This window comes from Notolabrus celidotus, chromosome 15, assembly GCF_009762535.1.
Source record: "Notolabrus celidotus isolate fNotCel1 chromosome 15, fNotCel1.pri, whole genome shotgun sequence".
In the NCBI taxonomy this organism is placed as follows: Eukaryota; Metazoa; Chordata; class Actinopteri; order Labriformes; family Labridae; genus Notolabrus; species Notolabrus celidotus.
Genome location: NC_048286.1, coordinates 32460219 through 32478282, shown reverse-complemented (window position 1 = coordinate 32478282; position 18064 = coordinate 32460219). Strand labels below are relative to the sequence as shown.

The 18064-nt window shown below is 40.7% G+C and overlaps 1 protein-coding gene across 1 annotated transcript; it reads right to left on the bottom strand.

Moving 5' to 3' along the window:
* Positions 1-971: 971 nt before the first annotated feature.
* exoc3 (exocyst complex component 3) lies at positions 972-11672 on the bottom strand. Its single transcript, XM_034703622.1, has 16 exons — positions 11526-11672; positions 10770-10980; positions 9366-9585; positions 9023-9195; positions 8701-8913; positions 6661-6839; positions 6426-6542; positions 3968-4085; positions 3616-3741; positions 3402-3502; positions 3137-3247; positions 2875-3016; positions 2565-2687; positions 1708-1869; positions 1491-1612; positions 972-1369 (listed from the first exon to the last, which is right to left on the bottom strand). Exons 2-16 carry the CDS (start codon positions 10911-10913, stop codon positions 1174-1176), a joined length of 2247 nt encoding a protein of 748 aa, XP_034559513.1. The 5' UTR covers positions 10914-10980; positions 11526-11672; the 3' UTR covers positions 972-1173.
* Between the last annotated feature and the right edge of the window lie 6392 nt (positions 11673-18064).

Here is an 18064-nt window from a genome sequence, read left to right as displayed (position 1 = left end):
TGCCTTGTTTTCTTGTTACTCTGTCCACTATCACCCTCGTCTTGTAAAGGACATTTCTTGCACAATTTCTTTTTTTTAAATCTCAAATTCCAGGTGATTAATAATGCAACTAGTGTGATCAACAATGCTACATTAACACCCAGGATAATAACATTTGACCACAGCATGTTTGCGTGTGATAAATTGTTCTTGCAATGTCATAAAAATTTAGGCTTTAAAATGTTGTCAGTTATTTAGAATAATCTTTTCTCAACATTTCTCCTAAATTTCAAACAAAAATGAATTAAAAAAGAGCCTTGCAGATTTTTTCTTACTTTAAAGAGCTTTCTATCAAACATTGCATCAATGCAGGGACAAAAGAAAAATATGTAATCAACAGTAATCAGCAAAACTGTAACTGTCACTAAATGGATAAAGGCTGAAGTCAAAAGAGACCAAAGTCAAAGCCTTCGGGGGGCAGAGTACGGTCACATGGAGTATGCCAGATCAGGGAAAAAAAACTATTTATCTTTATTGTCTGAGGAGAGATGTCCTACCATCTGTAACATAAGTTTGACATCCCTCACAGTCTCACATTCAGGACCTTGGACAGCACCAGTTTGTTTCATAGCAGTACACAGGGCTGTAGATAAACACAGCATGTGTAATCAATCAATCAATCAATCAATTAACCCTTTGTAATATCATTCTATTGTGCATGACTAACATCTGTAAGTAATCTGAGCAGACACCACAGACGACTGAGCTTTCTTTAAAAAGTATGAATTGCAATTTTGGCATAATTAAGTTTTTACTTCACCTATTTGAGTTCAACATTTCAATTTATGTGACTTTATTAAATATATCCTGACCTAAAATCAATGCCTGACTCCGGGGAGAGCAGCACGAGGACATAAAGAGTTAAAAAAGAGAGGAGGAGGAGGAGGAGGAAGAAAGGAGGCCAAACACTGATGCTTCAATCACACCACAGCTCAATGATTCATCTATAAGTTTATTGATTAGTTAAAGTGGATATCAGCTGGAGGAGGACTGAAAACATGAAATGTTGAGTAAGAGTGAATCACAACAGAAGCTGCATTAGAGATTAAAAAAAAAAACAACGGAGCATCAGTAACTCGTGTTCTCGTGCCTGAAGGTGCTCAAGGTGGTCTTTAGTGTCATGTGGACTTGGCTTTACTTCAGCAGCTTTGCAGTGGCCATGGATGTCATGGACGTCATGGTGATGGTTGGCACAGTGATGTCTTTGAAGATGGGCTGCGTCACACCAGAGTAAGACACTTTGTTCTCGCTGAGAGTCCCGATGATCATCTGCCGCATTTCCCTGCTGGCATCACCGCGCACAGCCAGCAAGGCCTGGATGTGTTCCTCCCTACAGGGGAGCAGGAAGGACAAAACACCTTAGGTTAGAGTGCAGCCACATGGAGGGTCACCTGCTTTGTGAATGACACCTGATGACAGTGTGTGACTGTGCAGTGTGTGACGGTGATTACCTGATGTCAGGATATTTGGACACCAGAGTGCTGACCTCCAAGAACAGCAGCGTGGGGTCAGTCAGCTTGAAGACTTCAGCGATGGCAGCTATGGCCCCACAGAGCGGGTCAGTGTCTTCACCCTACACACACACAGACACACACACACAGACACGTCACACAACATTAGACCTCTCACCTGTGAGGAGTAAGCAGGTAACGCTTGTGGTGAACTTACAGCAGCCAGTTTCCTGAAGAGGAACTTGAACTGATCGGCCTCTTTGATCATCCTCTCCGCTCCCTCTCTCCTCTCGTCCGCGTTCTTAAAGGTGATCCTCTTCTGCATCACTGCTTTGATGTACTCCACCACCACCCTGCGCAGGGCCTCGCTGGTCATCTCCTGTACACAACAAGTCACACGTTCACACTCAGACAGACTTGGTAGGAATGGAAAATCAGAGTCATGGTCATGGACACAGTTTGGGTATGTGAAGGTGTCTAAAATATAACAATTGATCTTAAATTCACTGTGAGTGTATTTTTTTCTATGTACAGTCATGGCCAAAAGTTTTGAGAATGACACAAATATTACATTTTCCCAAAGTCTGCTGTTTCAGTTTTTATAATGGCAATTTGCATATACTCCAGAATGTTATGAGGAGTGATCAGCTCAACTGCAATTAATTGCAAAGTCCCTCTTTGCCTTGAAAATGAACTTTCTCACCAAAAACACATTTCCACTGCATTTCAGCCCTGCCACAAAAGGACCAGCTAACATCATTTCAATGACACACAGGTGTCACACACATTAACACAGGTGTGGGTGTTGATGAGGACAAGGCTGGTGATCAATCTGTCATGATTGAGTGACTGGACACTTTAAAAGGAAGATGGTGCATGACACCATTGTTCCTCATCTGTTCATCCGGCAAAAAAATAGAAGTCTTGCGTATCTGATCTGTTGTGTTCCGACCTGCCGGATCAGAAGCAGCCGGAACGCAACGGAGTGGATCCAGTGGAAGTTAACACATTGACTGGAATAGAACCGGTCACGGATCTGGTAGAATTTAGCCATGAGTGTTGCTCCGTTCTCACCTGATTGAAGGGTTTCTTGATCTTGTTGAAGTCGTTAAAGTAGTCCTCCACGGTCACACAGATGGTGTCCACAGCATGAGAGCCCGTCAGCCACTTCCTGGTCATCAGCTCATTCAGGTGATGCTGTTAATCAAAGCAATCAAAACGATTCAATGCAGTTTAGAATCAGTCTGACTGTTCATCAATTATCTGCCACCATCAGAGAGTCATTAAGACTCATATCTGACATTATTTAAAGACTCATGTTGAACAAATACACATTGATATGTATGATCATAAACACTCAGAGTCCTACAGGTCCCCTTCTTACTTCAAGATCCAGGAAGACTTCATCCAGTAGGAACTGACATCCTTCCTTGGCCACCTCATTGAGGGTCCGCTCTATGGCAGCGTCGCTGTCGGTGGGCTCCGAGGACTGAGAGTACTTCCTCTTCAGACTGTTGATCGATTCTCTGAGGGGAACATTCAACAACGATAATCAGCCCTGGAGTCAACTACACACATTCAACTTTCACAAAGACAGAACTCTTGATTATTAAATTGTAAACACGGTTTTATGATGAAAGTCTCACTTGAAGGTCTGGCAGTTGTTGATGATAGCGATCATGTACTGAACATAGCACTGAGGCAGCTGTCTGTCCCTCAGGTGCTCCTCTTTGTATGTCATCGCCTCCTCTCTGTACCTGCACACACACACACACACGCACACATCTGTTAGGTTTACACATCAGTGTTAGAGTGCAGCACATTTGTGTTTAACAGAACTTGCAGAGCACCTATCCTCTGCACTCGTGTGATGAGGCATAGAGGATTGAAGTCTGAAGTGTAACAAAGTACCTGACGAGGAAAGAGTTCATCTGTTTCAGGCAGAGCTTCAGGACTTGCTCTTTGAAGTCTCCGTCGATCTGAGCAGCGACCTGCAGGTTCTGCTCAAACATCTGATGACGAGGGAGGATATGATAAGACAAGAAAGGATCTGGACTCACTTCTATATCACAGAAAATCTTTGTGTGTGTGTGTGTGTGTGTGTGTGTGTGTGTGTGTGTGTTACCTGAAAGACGATGGCAGGCAGGGTGGTCTGGTAGTATCCGTCCTGGTCGGCCTCAGGCTCGGTGTCTTTCTGCCAGTCCTTCTTGTCCGTCTCCAGAGCTTTCCTCAGCCAGCCTGTGATGTTAGACTGACGGCAAGGCAAGGCAGCTTTATTTGTATAGTGCATTTCACACACGAGGGCAACTCAATGTGCTTTACATTAAAACAATACAAGCACTGGAAACACTCATATGAGCATAAAAGAGCAGAATTAAAATGACAAATCTAATAAAACATAGAACAGAAAAAGGAAACTCTGACTCTAGATTAAAGATAAAACATCATGAACACTTCTGTTAGAGTCTGGCTCTCACTGTGAAGGTCTTGACGTATTTGCTGAGCAGGTCGTCCACCACGTCCTTCGGCAGCAGAGGCTCCAGGAGGTTGATGTCGCACTCTGACATGAGCTCAGGATGGCCCATCATCTCCGTACTGGAACACAGACACGCACACAGACTTACTCAGGGTTCCCACTCTTCTCCAGAGATCATTTTCCAGGACATTTTCAGTGATGATCAAGCTGGTACGACAGTCTAAATGTAGTTCCTAATTTAGTTCCTAAATAGTCTAATATGTTCCTCTCAGTGGAAGTCTACATTGAAAGACGTGCAGTCTATGGCTATCCACGAAATCATCTCTTACATGCTTAAAGTCTGGGTGTCATCCTCGACAGCTCACTTTCTTTCAACTCTCACATCAATAACATAACCCGGTCTGCATATTTCCATCTCCGCAACATCAACCGTCTCCGCCCCTCTCTCACCCCTCACACCACTGCTATCCTGGTCCACAGTCTTGTCACCTCCCGTATCGATTATTGTAACTCACTCCTCTTCTGTGTCCCTCACAAATCCCTCCATAAACTTCAACTGGTCCAAAACTCTGCAGCCCGCATCATCACCAGAACCCCCTCCTTTCACCACATCACCCCTGTCCTCCAGCAGCTTCACTGGCTACCGCTCAAACTCAGAATCAATTTCAAAATCCTCCTTTACACATTCAAGGCCATCCACAACCTCTCCCCCCCGTATCTGTCTGATCTCCTCCACATCGTCACCCCCTCTCGCTCCCTCAGGTCCTCCTCCTCCTCCCTCCACCTCTTTGTGCCCCCTGCCCGTCTCAGCACCATGGGGAGCAGAGCTTTCAGTCGCTCTGCTCCCCAACTCTGGAACTCACTCCCACCGGACATCCCGAACTCTGACTCACTACCCCTCTTCAAATCAAAACTCAAAACCCATCTGTTTCAAACTGCATTCCCTGCTTCATTTCCACTGCTTCATTTTAACTTGGTGTTACTTTGCTTGTTGTTTTTATTTATTTTATTGTGTTGTTTTATTTATTGTGTTTTAATCTGTCTGTAAAGCGACCTTGAGTGCTTTGAAAGGCGCTTCTAAATAAATTGTATTATTATTATTATTATTATTATTATTATTATTATTATAAAATGATGGCAAATTAATTGAACAATGCAACCACAGATGTACAGCACTTCACTTTATTAGTGCAGCCAAGTAACAATGATGGGCAACTCTCATCTCAGCTTTCTCTTTTCTCAAAAAATATTAGATTAGCTAAGAAAAAAACAGAAGAGCCAGCAAAGGACTCTGGAAGCTGCCTCACTGAAATAAATAATAATAATAATAATCAGAGGATCAGTGCATTAATGACCTAAATAGAACTGAATGACAAAAATGGCCACAAATGTTGAATGGGGATGTGTTTTTTTTAACCTTATCAGGTCGCATGCAGTCATGTTGGAAACATTTTCCAGGACATTTTACTTTTCTCCCATTTTCCAGGTGTTTTCCAGGACTGGAAAACTGGTCAACTGTTTTCCAGGTTTTCCAGGTTTTCCAGGTTTTTCCAGGTTTTCCAGGATGCGTGGGAACCCTGCTTTCTTCATCTTTCATGTTTGTCTTTCTGTCTTTGTTTTTTTTCGAAATAAAGTTTTTTTCTTTTCTAAAGCTGCGTTGAACAAAGTCGCCAGCACGCCTCAGAGGAAGTCGTGACACTACAGAAGGTTCATGAACTAAAAGGTGGAAAGGCAGAGACTCTCACTGCTTATTTGGCTCATCACATTTGTTCTAACTTAAACCTAGTGTTGTATTTCTTTACTGATTGTTTGTTGACAGACAAAAGTACACACACTGATTTTAATGTATCTAGTTTATTAACCTTATCTAAGTTAAGGAGTGCGACAAATCTCTAATCTCATGATTTGGTTTGGTTTGCAGGTCGAGGGTCACAGTTTGGTTTATTTTACAGATCGGCCAAAGAGAAAATATAAAAGAAAAGATTCTTATGATATTATATTTTCTACTCCTCACTCAGCTGACTCTAACATTTCAAGGTACAACAAATCCCAATGCATCTCCTACACCTCAATAACAGGACTCTCCACTAACATCCAACTAAAGCCTTTAAAAGCCTGATTCAACAAAGACGTGATTTTATAAAGACTATTTCAATATTGTGTTTACATTGAATTATAAGCTTAAGCAAAAGCATACATGACACAAAACAGGTGAATCACTCGACTCAAATCAGGTCACATGAAGTGTTCCTGTCCTACATCTCTGCTTCATGAGCTAAATGCTTTCATTCCCCCGCTCTGAGGTGTGAATACGGCGTAATAATCGTCCCTGCTCTCAGCCGTGTGTGGGAGATGTTTTGAATGCTAGCTAAAAGTTTGCCTATGGAGTGAAATTCAAACAAACACCATGTACTCAGGCAGACTCTGAGACTCTGTGAAAGTGTTTCTGTGTGGTCTACCTCTTGTACGTGTTGAGGACCCAAGTGAGCATGGAAACGATTTCATTAGCCTCCAGGTCCTCAAAGGCCAGCTCTGTTACACGAGTGGACACAGCATTGTGGTAGAGACCGAAAAATCTGAAACACACACACAAACACAAACACACACACACATGAAACAATCCGATCATTCTGAATACAGAGGAGCTGTTACGTGCTTCATAAAGACGGGACGGATTCATGGTCTCTGTGTTACCTGTTGAAAGTGTCGTAGTGTGGAGGGAAGCACTGCACCATGAGGTTCTTCACAACAATGAGGTCATCCAGGACGTACTTCCTGGTTATTTCTAGGAGACGAACCAGCCACATCTTATCGGCCTCCCTCGTCACTGACTGGGTGCCTTCGATTCGGGTGCTGACTGTTCCCTCCAACACCTGACACAGAAACAGAAACACACAACAAGGAACGTTTTAGTTCAGAGCTCAGTGTCGTGGAGCAAACACACTGTGGTCAATGATTAATGGGCGGCACTTATACAAAGGGTTTTCTAGTCTGTCCAACCACTCAAAGAGCTTTAACACTACATGAAACATTCAGCCGTTCATTCAGACACTGAGGATGGATACCAGCCTCCACAGCAGCCTGAGCCTGGTCTCCATATTTAGGTTTACAGCTTTATGAAGTGTTCAATGTTTTCCACTAAGAGGGGAGCACAAGGAAAACAAATGTTAAGGTGTGGTGATGTTTTTAAAGTGACTCCACTAGGGGTGACCCCAAATAGTTGAATATTGGACGATTGGTTCTAACGAGCCTTAGTCGACTGCCAATCTCATAGTCGAATATTTGCATATGAAACGTGGATCATTCCATTCAAACCATGGGGGTGCTCAACGTCTAATTTTACATTATTTACCTTTTTTCCCATAAAAATAGTGTCTCATTTAGCCAATTTTGATATAAATATAGACTTATTTAATGTAATTCTGAGAACAGCTCTTGAAGTGTTAAATCTCCTTAAAGTGGTAATTAAATCTCCCCTGGTAATTAAAGGTGGACTCTCCCATTTAGCGGGACCTGTGGAGCAGACGTACCTCAGCTGGCCTTTAAATCTTTCTACGTTCATGGCAGCTCAAAATGTCAGAAATAAAACTTCAGTTGATCCTAAAAACTAGTGATGAAGATGAGGAGCAGCTTCATGAAGAGGGCTGTGAGATCAAGGATTACCGGACCACTCAAAAACTGTACGGGGCCAAAAGAACAAGCAGGAATACCCAAAGCTGTCCGAAGCCTCAAAAACAATCAACAGCATCCCATCCACCTCCACACCATCAGAGAGGATATTCTCAAAGACAGGATTTACAGTCAACAAAGCAAGGAGCACACTTCTGCCCGTACACACGATGGTTTTCCTCACTTACAATATGAAAAGACTCGAGCGGACAAAGACGCGATGAAAGACTGTTTTAAAAGGTTCTGTTAAGAGATTTAAAAACCCTTTAGCTGGTTCAGGTTTGATTTTGAACATTATACAAATGTTTAGCCTTAAGTTGGACAAACTACCCTCTGCAGTGCTGCTCTCTGCTGTGTGAACACTGTTTAAATATCTCCTGATTCCTTTCTCTATAGTGGAGCGTTGTTCCATGTTTAACTGATGGTGGCCTTATTTGAGTTTTCTCTCCTTCATCACCTCGTTGTTTTTGCAATATAGATTTAAAAATCTAAGTTTTATGCTTATAATATTCTGTTGTCCCTTTTACTTTAAGCTATGAGTCTCTTAATTGTAAAGGGTTATGTGTAATATTGTCATGCGGTCACCATCATGCAGACTTTGGGTCAATAAGGGACAACAACAAACATTTGACTATGGGCAAAATCTGATGGATCAGGTTCGACTAAGCAAATCCTTAGTCTGGCTCACCCCTAGACTCCACCCAAATGATTTTACTCATAACATTTATCCTTCTGTTTATTTCGGTGCCTGAATGAGATTGGAGTGAAATATCTGAGAATGAGTCGGATGAAAAGCTCAAATTAAACATTTTCTAAACTAACAACAAAACAAAAGTATGCCGTGAAGAAAAGGAAGAGTTATTGGAGAAGGGAGCCAGACAGGTTTATAAAGAAAATGAAAGGAAGAATAAAAGGAGGGTTTGAAAAAGGTAGACTATTAAAACAAAATAAGGAGAGTCAAATGTGAATAAAGGGACAGAGCCATAAGAGGAAGCCATCATATCCCTGGAATAAGAGGCTCATAGTGGACAGCAGTTAGGTATCCTCTTTCTTCAGTCGTCTCACCTCAAACATCTTGTCCTTCCAGCGTTTCGGTCGCCCCGGTGGGATGAAGCCGCTCTGTTTCTTCCGGTCGACCATGCGCCGATCAATCTTCTCCTCTCGCTCAATGATACGAACCACCGACACAAGCATGGTGGGGTCACGACGCACCATCACCATGGACCTCTGCAGTACCATCCATAACTGTTTGGCCAGCTCGTCTGACAAACCCTGAACCTGAAGGAAGCACAAAGAGAGGAGAGTTAAAAAAAACATAACCATGAAAATGAGACTTAAAGAGCTCTACCTCCAGTCAGAACACAACCTAAGGCTCTGTGACTCTTACATCCTCAAAGTAGATGGAGATAAGGTGCATATCACTTGTGTTCTTGCTGTCCATGCGGTACTGCTCATACATGAGGTCATCTCGAGAACACTCCAGCTCCATCAGCTTCCTGTGGGCCTGCAGCAGATCCGCCTGCTCGATCAGCTGCTGTGTGTCTGCCACGATCTCTGGCACTGAACATAGAGAGTCAAACACAGTGTCAGACTGATGAAAGCAAGACAGAGGAGGAGATTACGACACTGACGTTATGACAGCTCCTTGTCTCAGACCCAGAGTATCTCCTCTGATATGACATCATCATCATCAGAGATCAAATCTGTGAGTAACGCTGAGTGAAGCTCACCTGAGAAGATGTTTTTAAGGTTCTCCACGGCGGAGGCCAGCTGACTGTGTTGAACGACGGCATCTTTAACATCTTTCAGGTTCTCGATGGTGTTGATGCTCTGCCTCCAGTCTTTGCTCACGTCAGCCAGCGAGCTCTGGATATCTTTGACGTCGATCAGGGCGCTGTGCAGCTGGGTCAGTCCAGTGCGAACGCCATCCAGCTGGGACTGGATGGCTGCCTGATAGACATCAAGAGCAACAAAGAGACACGTCATGATTTCAATAACTGAAGCTTGTATTGTTACAAAACCAATCAGACTTGATAATTAAAGCAGGTAACAATGTGACAAAAAGCAGCTGAAGGTTGAAAAATGTGTTGACCAGCTGTCCAGATTTTATTCAGAGGTCTCCCAAACAAATTCATCTGTGAATCAAAACATGTTCAAACACGACACAGTGCAGATTTGGGTTAAAATTGGAGCCTTTAAGACACTTTCGGCAGGATTCAGGGAGCCACTACGAATTTTCCTCATCAGCTTCCTAACATCCTTTAACTGATTATAATCCACTACATGGACAGAAGTATTCAGACGCCTGGCTATCACACCAACAGAGATATTAAGGAGTTGGTTCTTCTTGCAGCTCTAACAGCTTCCACTCTTCTTCTTCCTTTCACAGATGTTGGAGTGTTTCTGTAAAGCGTTTATGAGGTCAGGCGCTGATGTTGGACGAGAAAGCCTGGCTGTTCCAGGTCATCCCAAAGGTGTTGGATGGGGTTGATGTCAGGGCTCTGTGTGGGCTAGTCCAGTTCCTCAAACCAGGTCTTTATAGTCCATGCTTTGTGCACCGGGGCAGTCAGAATAGAAGAGGGCTTTCCCCAAGACTGTTTCCAAATAGTTGGAAGCATAGCATCGTCCAAAATGTATTGTTATGCTGAAGATTAAGATCGCTATTCACTGGAGATAAGAGGCCTGATTGAAACATCTGAATGCAACAATTAACAGGTGTGGACAAATACTTTTCTCCAGATAGTGTATGTTTTTGTGTTTTTCTAAGACTGCATGAATCCCTACCTGAAGAGCACCTCAAACTTCCACATTTTTAGTCCAGGAAGTGCTCCTTCCTCCATCTTTTGATTCTACAAACATTTGGAAGTAGTTTGTGAGGAGCAGCTCGAAGGCTACTGCTCTGTGTGAAGTGTGTTTTTAAGATCAACATGACCATGCCATGAAAATAAAGACATTTAAATCATTCTAAAGAGGGGATTTGTCTTGGTTTCCTATGATTGTAACATTCATCTGAACTGTAATGGAGAAATAAGGGCTCAAATCAAATCAAATGAGGGATTATTATTCTCTGAGCTGTCTGTGAGAGGTTGCCAATGTATATTATGACATGTCATCATCAGCCAACATGTAATCACCTTCAGCCTGGCTTCTACAGAGGCCTTTTTGCGGGCCTCTCTTCTTCTGTACTGCTCCACTTTGTCCAGCTGGTCTGACCTCTGCAGCATCCCTGCAACACGCTGCACGGCCGTGGCGACCGCCTCCCGACTCGTCTCCTCCATCTCTGCACAGTGTTGTGAAGTGATCACCAGCTGCTGAATCCAAAGGCTTCAAGCCAACGCCCGAGACCTGAAGGAGAAAAATACACCAAATAATACACATGAAATATCATGACTCTTTAATTACAGGCATACATGTTCAGATTTGAAGGGACTGAAGGTTTGTGATGCATTGTTTACAACATGTCATTGTTTATGAATCTTCAGCTGGCTTGAGATGTTTACTGGAGTAGATGTGCAGTGAACTGTGTGTGGGAAAGTAAAGGTGAGAGCTTGATCCCTCCACAGAATCACTGACAGCAGACAGACTCAGATCACGTGACTGTGAGTAACATGACTGCGCACGCAGGTAGCTCTTTGACACTGTTAATGACAGGTAGAGAGCTAGCTGTTAGCTAACGTTTGTTTGAAGCTAATTATGACTACATCTGACTCATAAAGCGACTGGTACAATCATTTTAAATATGCCACCAGCTGTTCCTTTCAGGGTACTCCTTTTAAATCAGTCCATCTGAAAGCATCAGCTAAGCTAAACATGGAGAAACAAGCTAACAGACGTTATCTCACCAACCAGGAAATACACTCTCTCAACAACAACTCCAAAATCATCCTTACCTCTTACTCATAGAAGAACCGTCTGCAGGAGGAAATGCATTCTGAACCACAGATACTATTATTATTATTATTTAGAAAGGAGAAGTGTTGTTGTGGTTCCACTTCCTACTTTGAACTCCGCCCCGGAAGCTGCGGCCGCTCCTACTTCTTCTTCTACGATAGAAATACCGGCAGGCTTCACACCCGGAAGGGTAATGCTGCCACCTACAGGTGAGTTTTATTACCTGTATTATATTTTGGCACGGACACCTTATTTATACAGTCTATGATACATGACCTTATTTATACAGTCTATGATACAGACCTTATTCATACAGTCTATGATACAGACCTTATTCATACAGTCTATGATACAGACCTTATTTATACAGTCTATGATACAGACCTTATTTATACAGTCTATGATACAGACCTTATTTATACAGTCTATAATACAGACCTTATTTATACAGTCTATGATACAGACCTTATTTATACAGTCTATGATACAGACCTTATTTATACAGTCTATAATACAGACCTTATTTATACAGTCTATGATACAGACCTTATTCATACAGTCTATGATACAGACCTTATTTATACAGTCTATGATACAGACTTATTTATACAGTCTATGATACAGACCTTATTTATACAGTCAATGATACAGACTTATTTATACAGTCTATGATACAGACCTTATTTATACAGTCTATGATACAGACCTTATTTATACAGTCTATGATACAGACTTATTTATACAGTCTATGATACAGACCTTATTCATACAGTCTATGATACAGACCTTATTTATACAGTCTATGATACAGACTTATTTATACAGTCTATGATACAGACCTTATTTATACAGTCTATGATACAGACCTTATTTATACAGTCTATGATACAGACCAGCTGATTTAAAAAAAATGATATATAAATTTCTATATGCCAATTGATGGAAATTGCGAGGAAAAAATAGATTTAAAAGAAAATAAAGAGAAACCAAGATCAGATAAATCGCTTAATTCTTCTTCTTCTTGGTGAGTCTATTGGCGGTTAGCAACAAGCTTAAATGCACATTACCGCCACCTACCGGACTGGAGTGTGAAACAGTGGATTTGGAGTTTAATAAATAAGATAAGATATTACTTTATTGATTGAAATTCAGTTGTTGCAGCAACCCAGACATAAGTACAATCAAGAAGAAGTTCCAATTAGTAAATAAAATAAGTAAAAATAAAAATAGATAAATAAAGATAGAATACAATTTAGATATATACAATGTTACAAATGGAATTTAGATAAATAGAGATGTTATGAATGGATTAAATAGCAGTAATTACAGGAGGTATTAAAAAAGTTTCAGTCGTGAAGGTTGACATGGTGTGATTATGGTTGGTAATGACAGATTAAGCAATGTAATAAATACATATGGGTATATAATACTCTTGTCTTGTATGTATTTCTTTCATAAATCTGACAACTGATGTGATTGAAATAATGTATTTCTGTGAGAGGTAATGCTCTGCTTTGAAACAGGCTCAGCAAACACATGAAGTAACTCCTTAACCAATGATCTGTTTACTGTGAACAAACCACGAACAAACCATATCACATCAAAGTGAATCAATCAAGTTAGAGATATTCATGAAGTCTTACTCTGTGCATGAACTCTTGCATTAAACCATTGGGAGTCATGAATTTGTCAGAGATCATGACGAACATTATTTCTGTCCTAAATGAAAAGAGTAACCTAAAAAAGAACATCCTGTTATTGGTTTATTTCTCACTTTTTTTTCTACAAACAGTTTTAAACATTTAACCAACATATCAGAGCTGTGGTTTTGCTTTTCCCCATAGCTGACATTTCTGTGTCACTGCAGACCAGATCAACAAACTGACCATATGTCCGCCTATTTGCCTCTGCACTGATTAATAACACTACTGTAGAGTATTTACATAAAGCCCTCCGCTCAGGGCAAGGATTCTAAACAGACCCAAACAGATCAATATGGTGCACCATTTGGTCCAAAACATGTCCGTCTGCCCCCCTAACTTCAATATGTCAGCATGTCAGCATGTCAAAGGGCTCCTCTGTTTAGAAGCTTTATATTACTAGTGTTTAAAATCATAGCAGTAAACATGTTCTGATGCTTCTCATGTATGAAGTAGAAAATGATCCAATAAAAAGGATCTATCTATCTATCTATCTATCTATCTATCTATCTATCTATCTATCTATCTATCTATCTATCTATCTATCTATCTATCTATCTATCTATCTATCTATCTATCTATCTATCTATCTATCTATCTATCTATCTATCCCCCTCTCATCCTCTCTCACCCACCCACTCTCTCTCCCTCTTCCTCTCTCTCCTGCTATCCCTCTCCCACTGACTCTCTCTCTTCCTCTTTCTCTGCCTCTCTCCCTTTCACCCTCCCTCTTTTTTCTCTCTCTCTCCCTATCTCCATCCTTTTCCCTCCCCCATCTCTCTCTCTTTCCCCCCTCTCTCTCCTTCTCTCCCCCCTCTCTCTCTCTCCCTCCCCTCCCTCTCTCTCTCCCTCTTCTCTCTCTCTCCTCTGCCCATATATCTCCTCTTCCTCTGACTCTCTCTCTCTCTCCCTCTTCCTCTCTCTCTTTCGCCCCCCCTCTCTCTAGCTCTCCCTCTTTTTCTCTCTCTCCCCCCTCTCCCTATCTCCATCCTTCCCCCCGTCTCTCTCTACCCTCCCCCTCTCTCTCTCTCCCTCCTCCCCTGCTCTCCCTCTCTCTTGCTCTATCTCCCTCCCTCCCTCCCCTCTCTCTCTCCCTCCTCCCCTGCTCTCCCTCTCTCTTGCTCTATCTCCCTCCCTCCCTCCCCCGCTCTCTCTCTCTTCACTAAACAGTAGTGACAGATCCATTGTTCCTGATCACAGATGGTCTATTGTTCTCACTTTGTGTTCTCACAATAATTCTGTCGCACAATTTGGTCTTTCAAAACAAACAACAACAAACAACAACAAACAAAACAGACTCTCTTCAGAACACTCGATTAAAACAACAACAACAACAACAACCCAGAGCCCAGAGATGCTGCAACAGGTTAATCCTGCAGCCAACAACAAGTGTCTTTTTATGGAGCGTGTTAATGTGTGTGATTGTTGAATTTCAGTGTCATTACTCTGAGATAGAAGAAGTTCTTCCTTTGTGACTGTGAGAGTGATTCAGCCTTTATAAGTGTTTCCTCAATCCTTTAACGCTTCCTTCAGACAGTCTGCTTTCCTTTCATGAGGGATAAAATAAAGAAACCACACATGACGCAATTAAAGCAACCACCTGAACTCAGCTACATTTACAAAATCATGAGAAACAAAACTGAGAAGACCTCCACTAACTCTGATGTGACAACCTCTGAAATATCTGTGAAGTTTAATCTGATCATGTCTCTTTAAGGGGAAGAAGTGTCCTCCCTGATGTAACCAGCAGAGGGAGCTCAGAGTGCAGGGAATGATCAACATGTGTCACAAAAGGATTGACACCATCTCTACACACATGCAAACAGCTCAGTCAGCTTAGGTACATAATGCACTCATGACTCAGATGATAGAAGACACAGAAAAGGGAAAGTACGGCATTGCAGTTGCAATTAGTATGGACATCAAAACTTTATTGGAGGGCAAAATTACATAATTCAAAGAATTAAAATGTGATTTATTGCAATTAATTGTCAAATTCTGCGATTAATCAAGATTTAAGAATGCATCGTTTGGCAGCTCAAGTTGTAATCAGTGTTACAAGGCCTACAATATAATCTGCTGTTTGTTTGTCATCTAATAATGAGTGTATCTGACTTTACTGGCTCTTCAGTCTGTCAGTGCTGATCAGTGTCTCTTACAAAGACTGTCCTGAGGGCTCCAAAACAAAGTTATTCTAACGTATTTTTGAAGATGTAACTTTTTACTAAAGGGACCTAACAGAAGCAGTTAATCTTTGTTCATTAAGTCATTAAATTCATCAGTCATTACATGAGCTGAAACATTTACAAAATGTTCTTAATTTCCTAAACTAACCAATTAAAAAAATTAAATAATGACAAAATGTAATAAAAATAAAAAAATAAATTAATAAAAAGAGAAAAAAAATTAAATAAATATAATATGTAGATAAATAATTAATTAAATAAATAAATAAATGTTTTTGCAAATGTTGTTTCTTTTCCTAAACTAACCAATTAAAAATGAAATAATGAAAACATAAAATAAAAAAAAATAAAAAATAATAAACAAAAAGAGAAAAAAAATGTAGATCAATAAAAAAAAAGTAATAACAATATAAAACAAATAATTATAATAAAGATAAATTACTAAATATTTATTTTTGCAAATTTTGCTTAATTTCCTAAACTAACAAATTAAAAAATGAAATAAGAAAAACTTAAAATCAAAAAATGAATAAACAAAAAGTGAAAGAAAAATTTAGATACATAATTAATAAAATAAATAAATGAATAAAGTAATAAAAAAATATATATATATTTTTTAATATAGATAAATAAATAACTAAGGCTTTATTTAACACTAGTTAGGACCACTTCCTGATGCAGTTAACGTGTTGTTTATGCCATCAATGTTGATGAATTCAACAATTAACCCTAAACTTTATTTTTAAACATAATCACTAAAGAGCACACACAAATAAATCAGCACTCAAATTAGCTCATCATTTAGATGATTGTAAGTGACAATTGTGTTAATGTATGAAAAACAAAAGCCCTTCTACCTCCCCCCCTCCACCCCCCCACCTATCCCAGATCTTGGAGTTGTCTGTTGATATGTGTCATTGATCCTCCATTCATTCCTCGACCGGCCCAGCTGTCTATCACTTCCACATCACTGCTTCCCCAACGGCTGCACTGAGTCCCAGTGGAGCTCCAGACGTCTATCTGGGCTCTGTTACGCAATTTACTCCTTCACTGCAGCAAGGCAGCACAGGGGGGACGGGCACTGATCCTGAGTCAGATCCTGCTGCAGCACTCAGTGTGTGTGTGTGTGTGTGTGTGTGTGTGTGTGTGTGTGTTGGTGGATACATGAAGAAAGGTTGAAATAGAAAGAAGGAGAAAGGGAAGAAGCCCATCATGGTTTAACATCCTGAGTCAATCAGTGCAGATTTGTCCTCAGAGATTTGAATGTTGATAATTAAAAAAATAGGAGCATATTGTTTAGCCCCCAGGGCAGACTCATACAGTAGAGAAGCTACGCCAGAGGAGAGGGGGGTGGGGTCAGCTCTCCTGCCACCAACAGAGATATCCAATAGAGGGCTGGAGGGGCCGGGGGCGGGGGCCATACATTTCCTCATCCAGGGATTATGCAGCTCAATCAGACTCTGGCAGATTATGTCTGACCAAAACAGACTCAGCCAGCGACGGAGATTAACAACTATTTCCAAATAATTTTGCTGCATGAAAACAATCAGCTTGAGATTAAGGGGAGAGCTAGAGGCTTCAAATGGCCCACAGATGTAAAAGCGATGGTTTTGGAGGATAAATCCGTCCTGAAATCCCCTCGGATGCAATGGTTTCAATATGTTTCTGAGGCTACATCATAATTGGATTGATTTTACTAATCCAACAAACATTCTCTGAAAAAAACATGTCACATCAGGGAAGTAATTAAAACTCTGTATAGTGTCATGAACACTAATCCATGTTAAATGGATGAGATGTGCAGATTAATCTTAGAAGCATGGGGAAAATGTTGTCTGAGAGTAAGAACAAATTGGCAGGATCTTTGGTTTGTTAACTAAAAACAGAGCGATGCATCACTTCTTTCAGAGGAAGGATATTTAAACACACATTTCTGTTAGCTGGAGTTATGATTGTGATGCATCATCAGCTGAGATGTGGGAACACAGACCCAGCAGTACAAATACTTCCTCTGAGTAGAGGTTAAAGTTGCGTGCACGATAAACATTAACATGGACCCATTTCAAAGTTCCAAAATCTAAAAAAAAATTGTTTTAATTATGATTGCGCTATGAAACTTCTTCTGCTTGGCTTAATTAGCGTAAATAACATAAAATGAAAATTCCTTGCCCAAGGACACTTTGGCATGTGACTGCAGGAGCTGGGATTGAAGAGAGACAAGCTGGCAGTGCTTAGAACAGTGAGGGACAAGAGGGTAGAGCAACTTCCACTCCTCTATATCCCAGGCCCTAATGTCACAGTGGATGAAAGGCTAGAGGTATTCAGAGGTTCCTTCATTTTAGGAAATATCTACCTTCCAAACCAGCTAAATACAGCATCAAAATCTGGGCAGCATGTGACAGAAGAGGTGCCTCTTGTGTATTTATCAGCATCACTTCATAAAAAAAAAGATTTCAAAATTTAAAATACAATAAACAAAAATCTATGTCATGTAAAACATACAAAACAAAATTAAAAAAAAAAGTTTTAACATGGATTTTTATGAAAAATGAGCCATGATCTGTGAGGATTAAAGAACACCATTGCACTAAATCTTGATTTAAATGGTTAGTAATGGAGTTAATAATGAAATTAAAATAATGTTTATTGGGA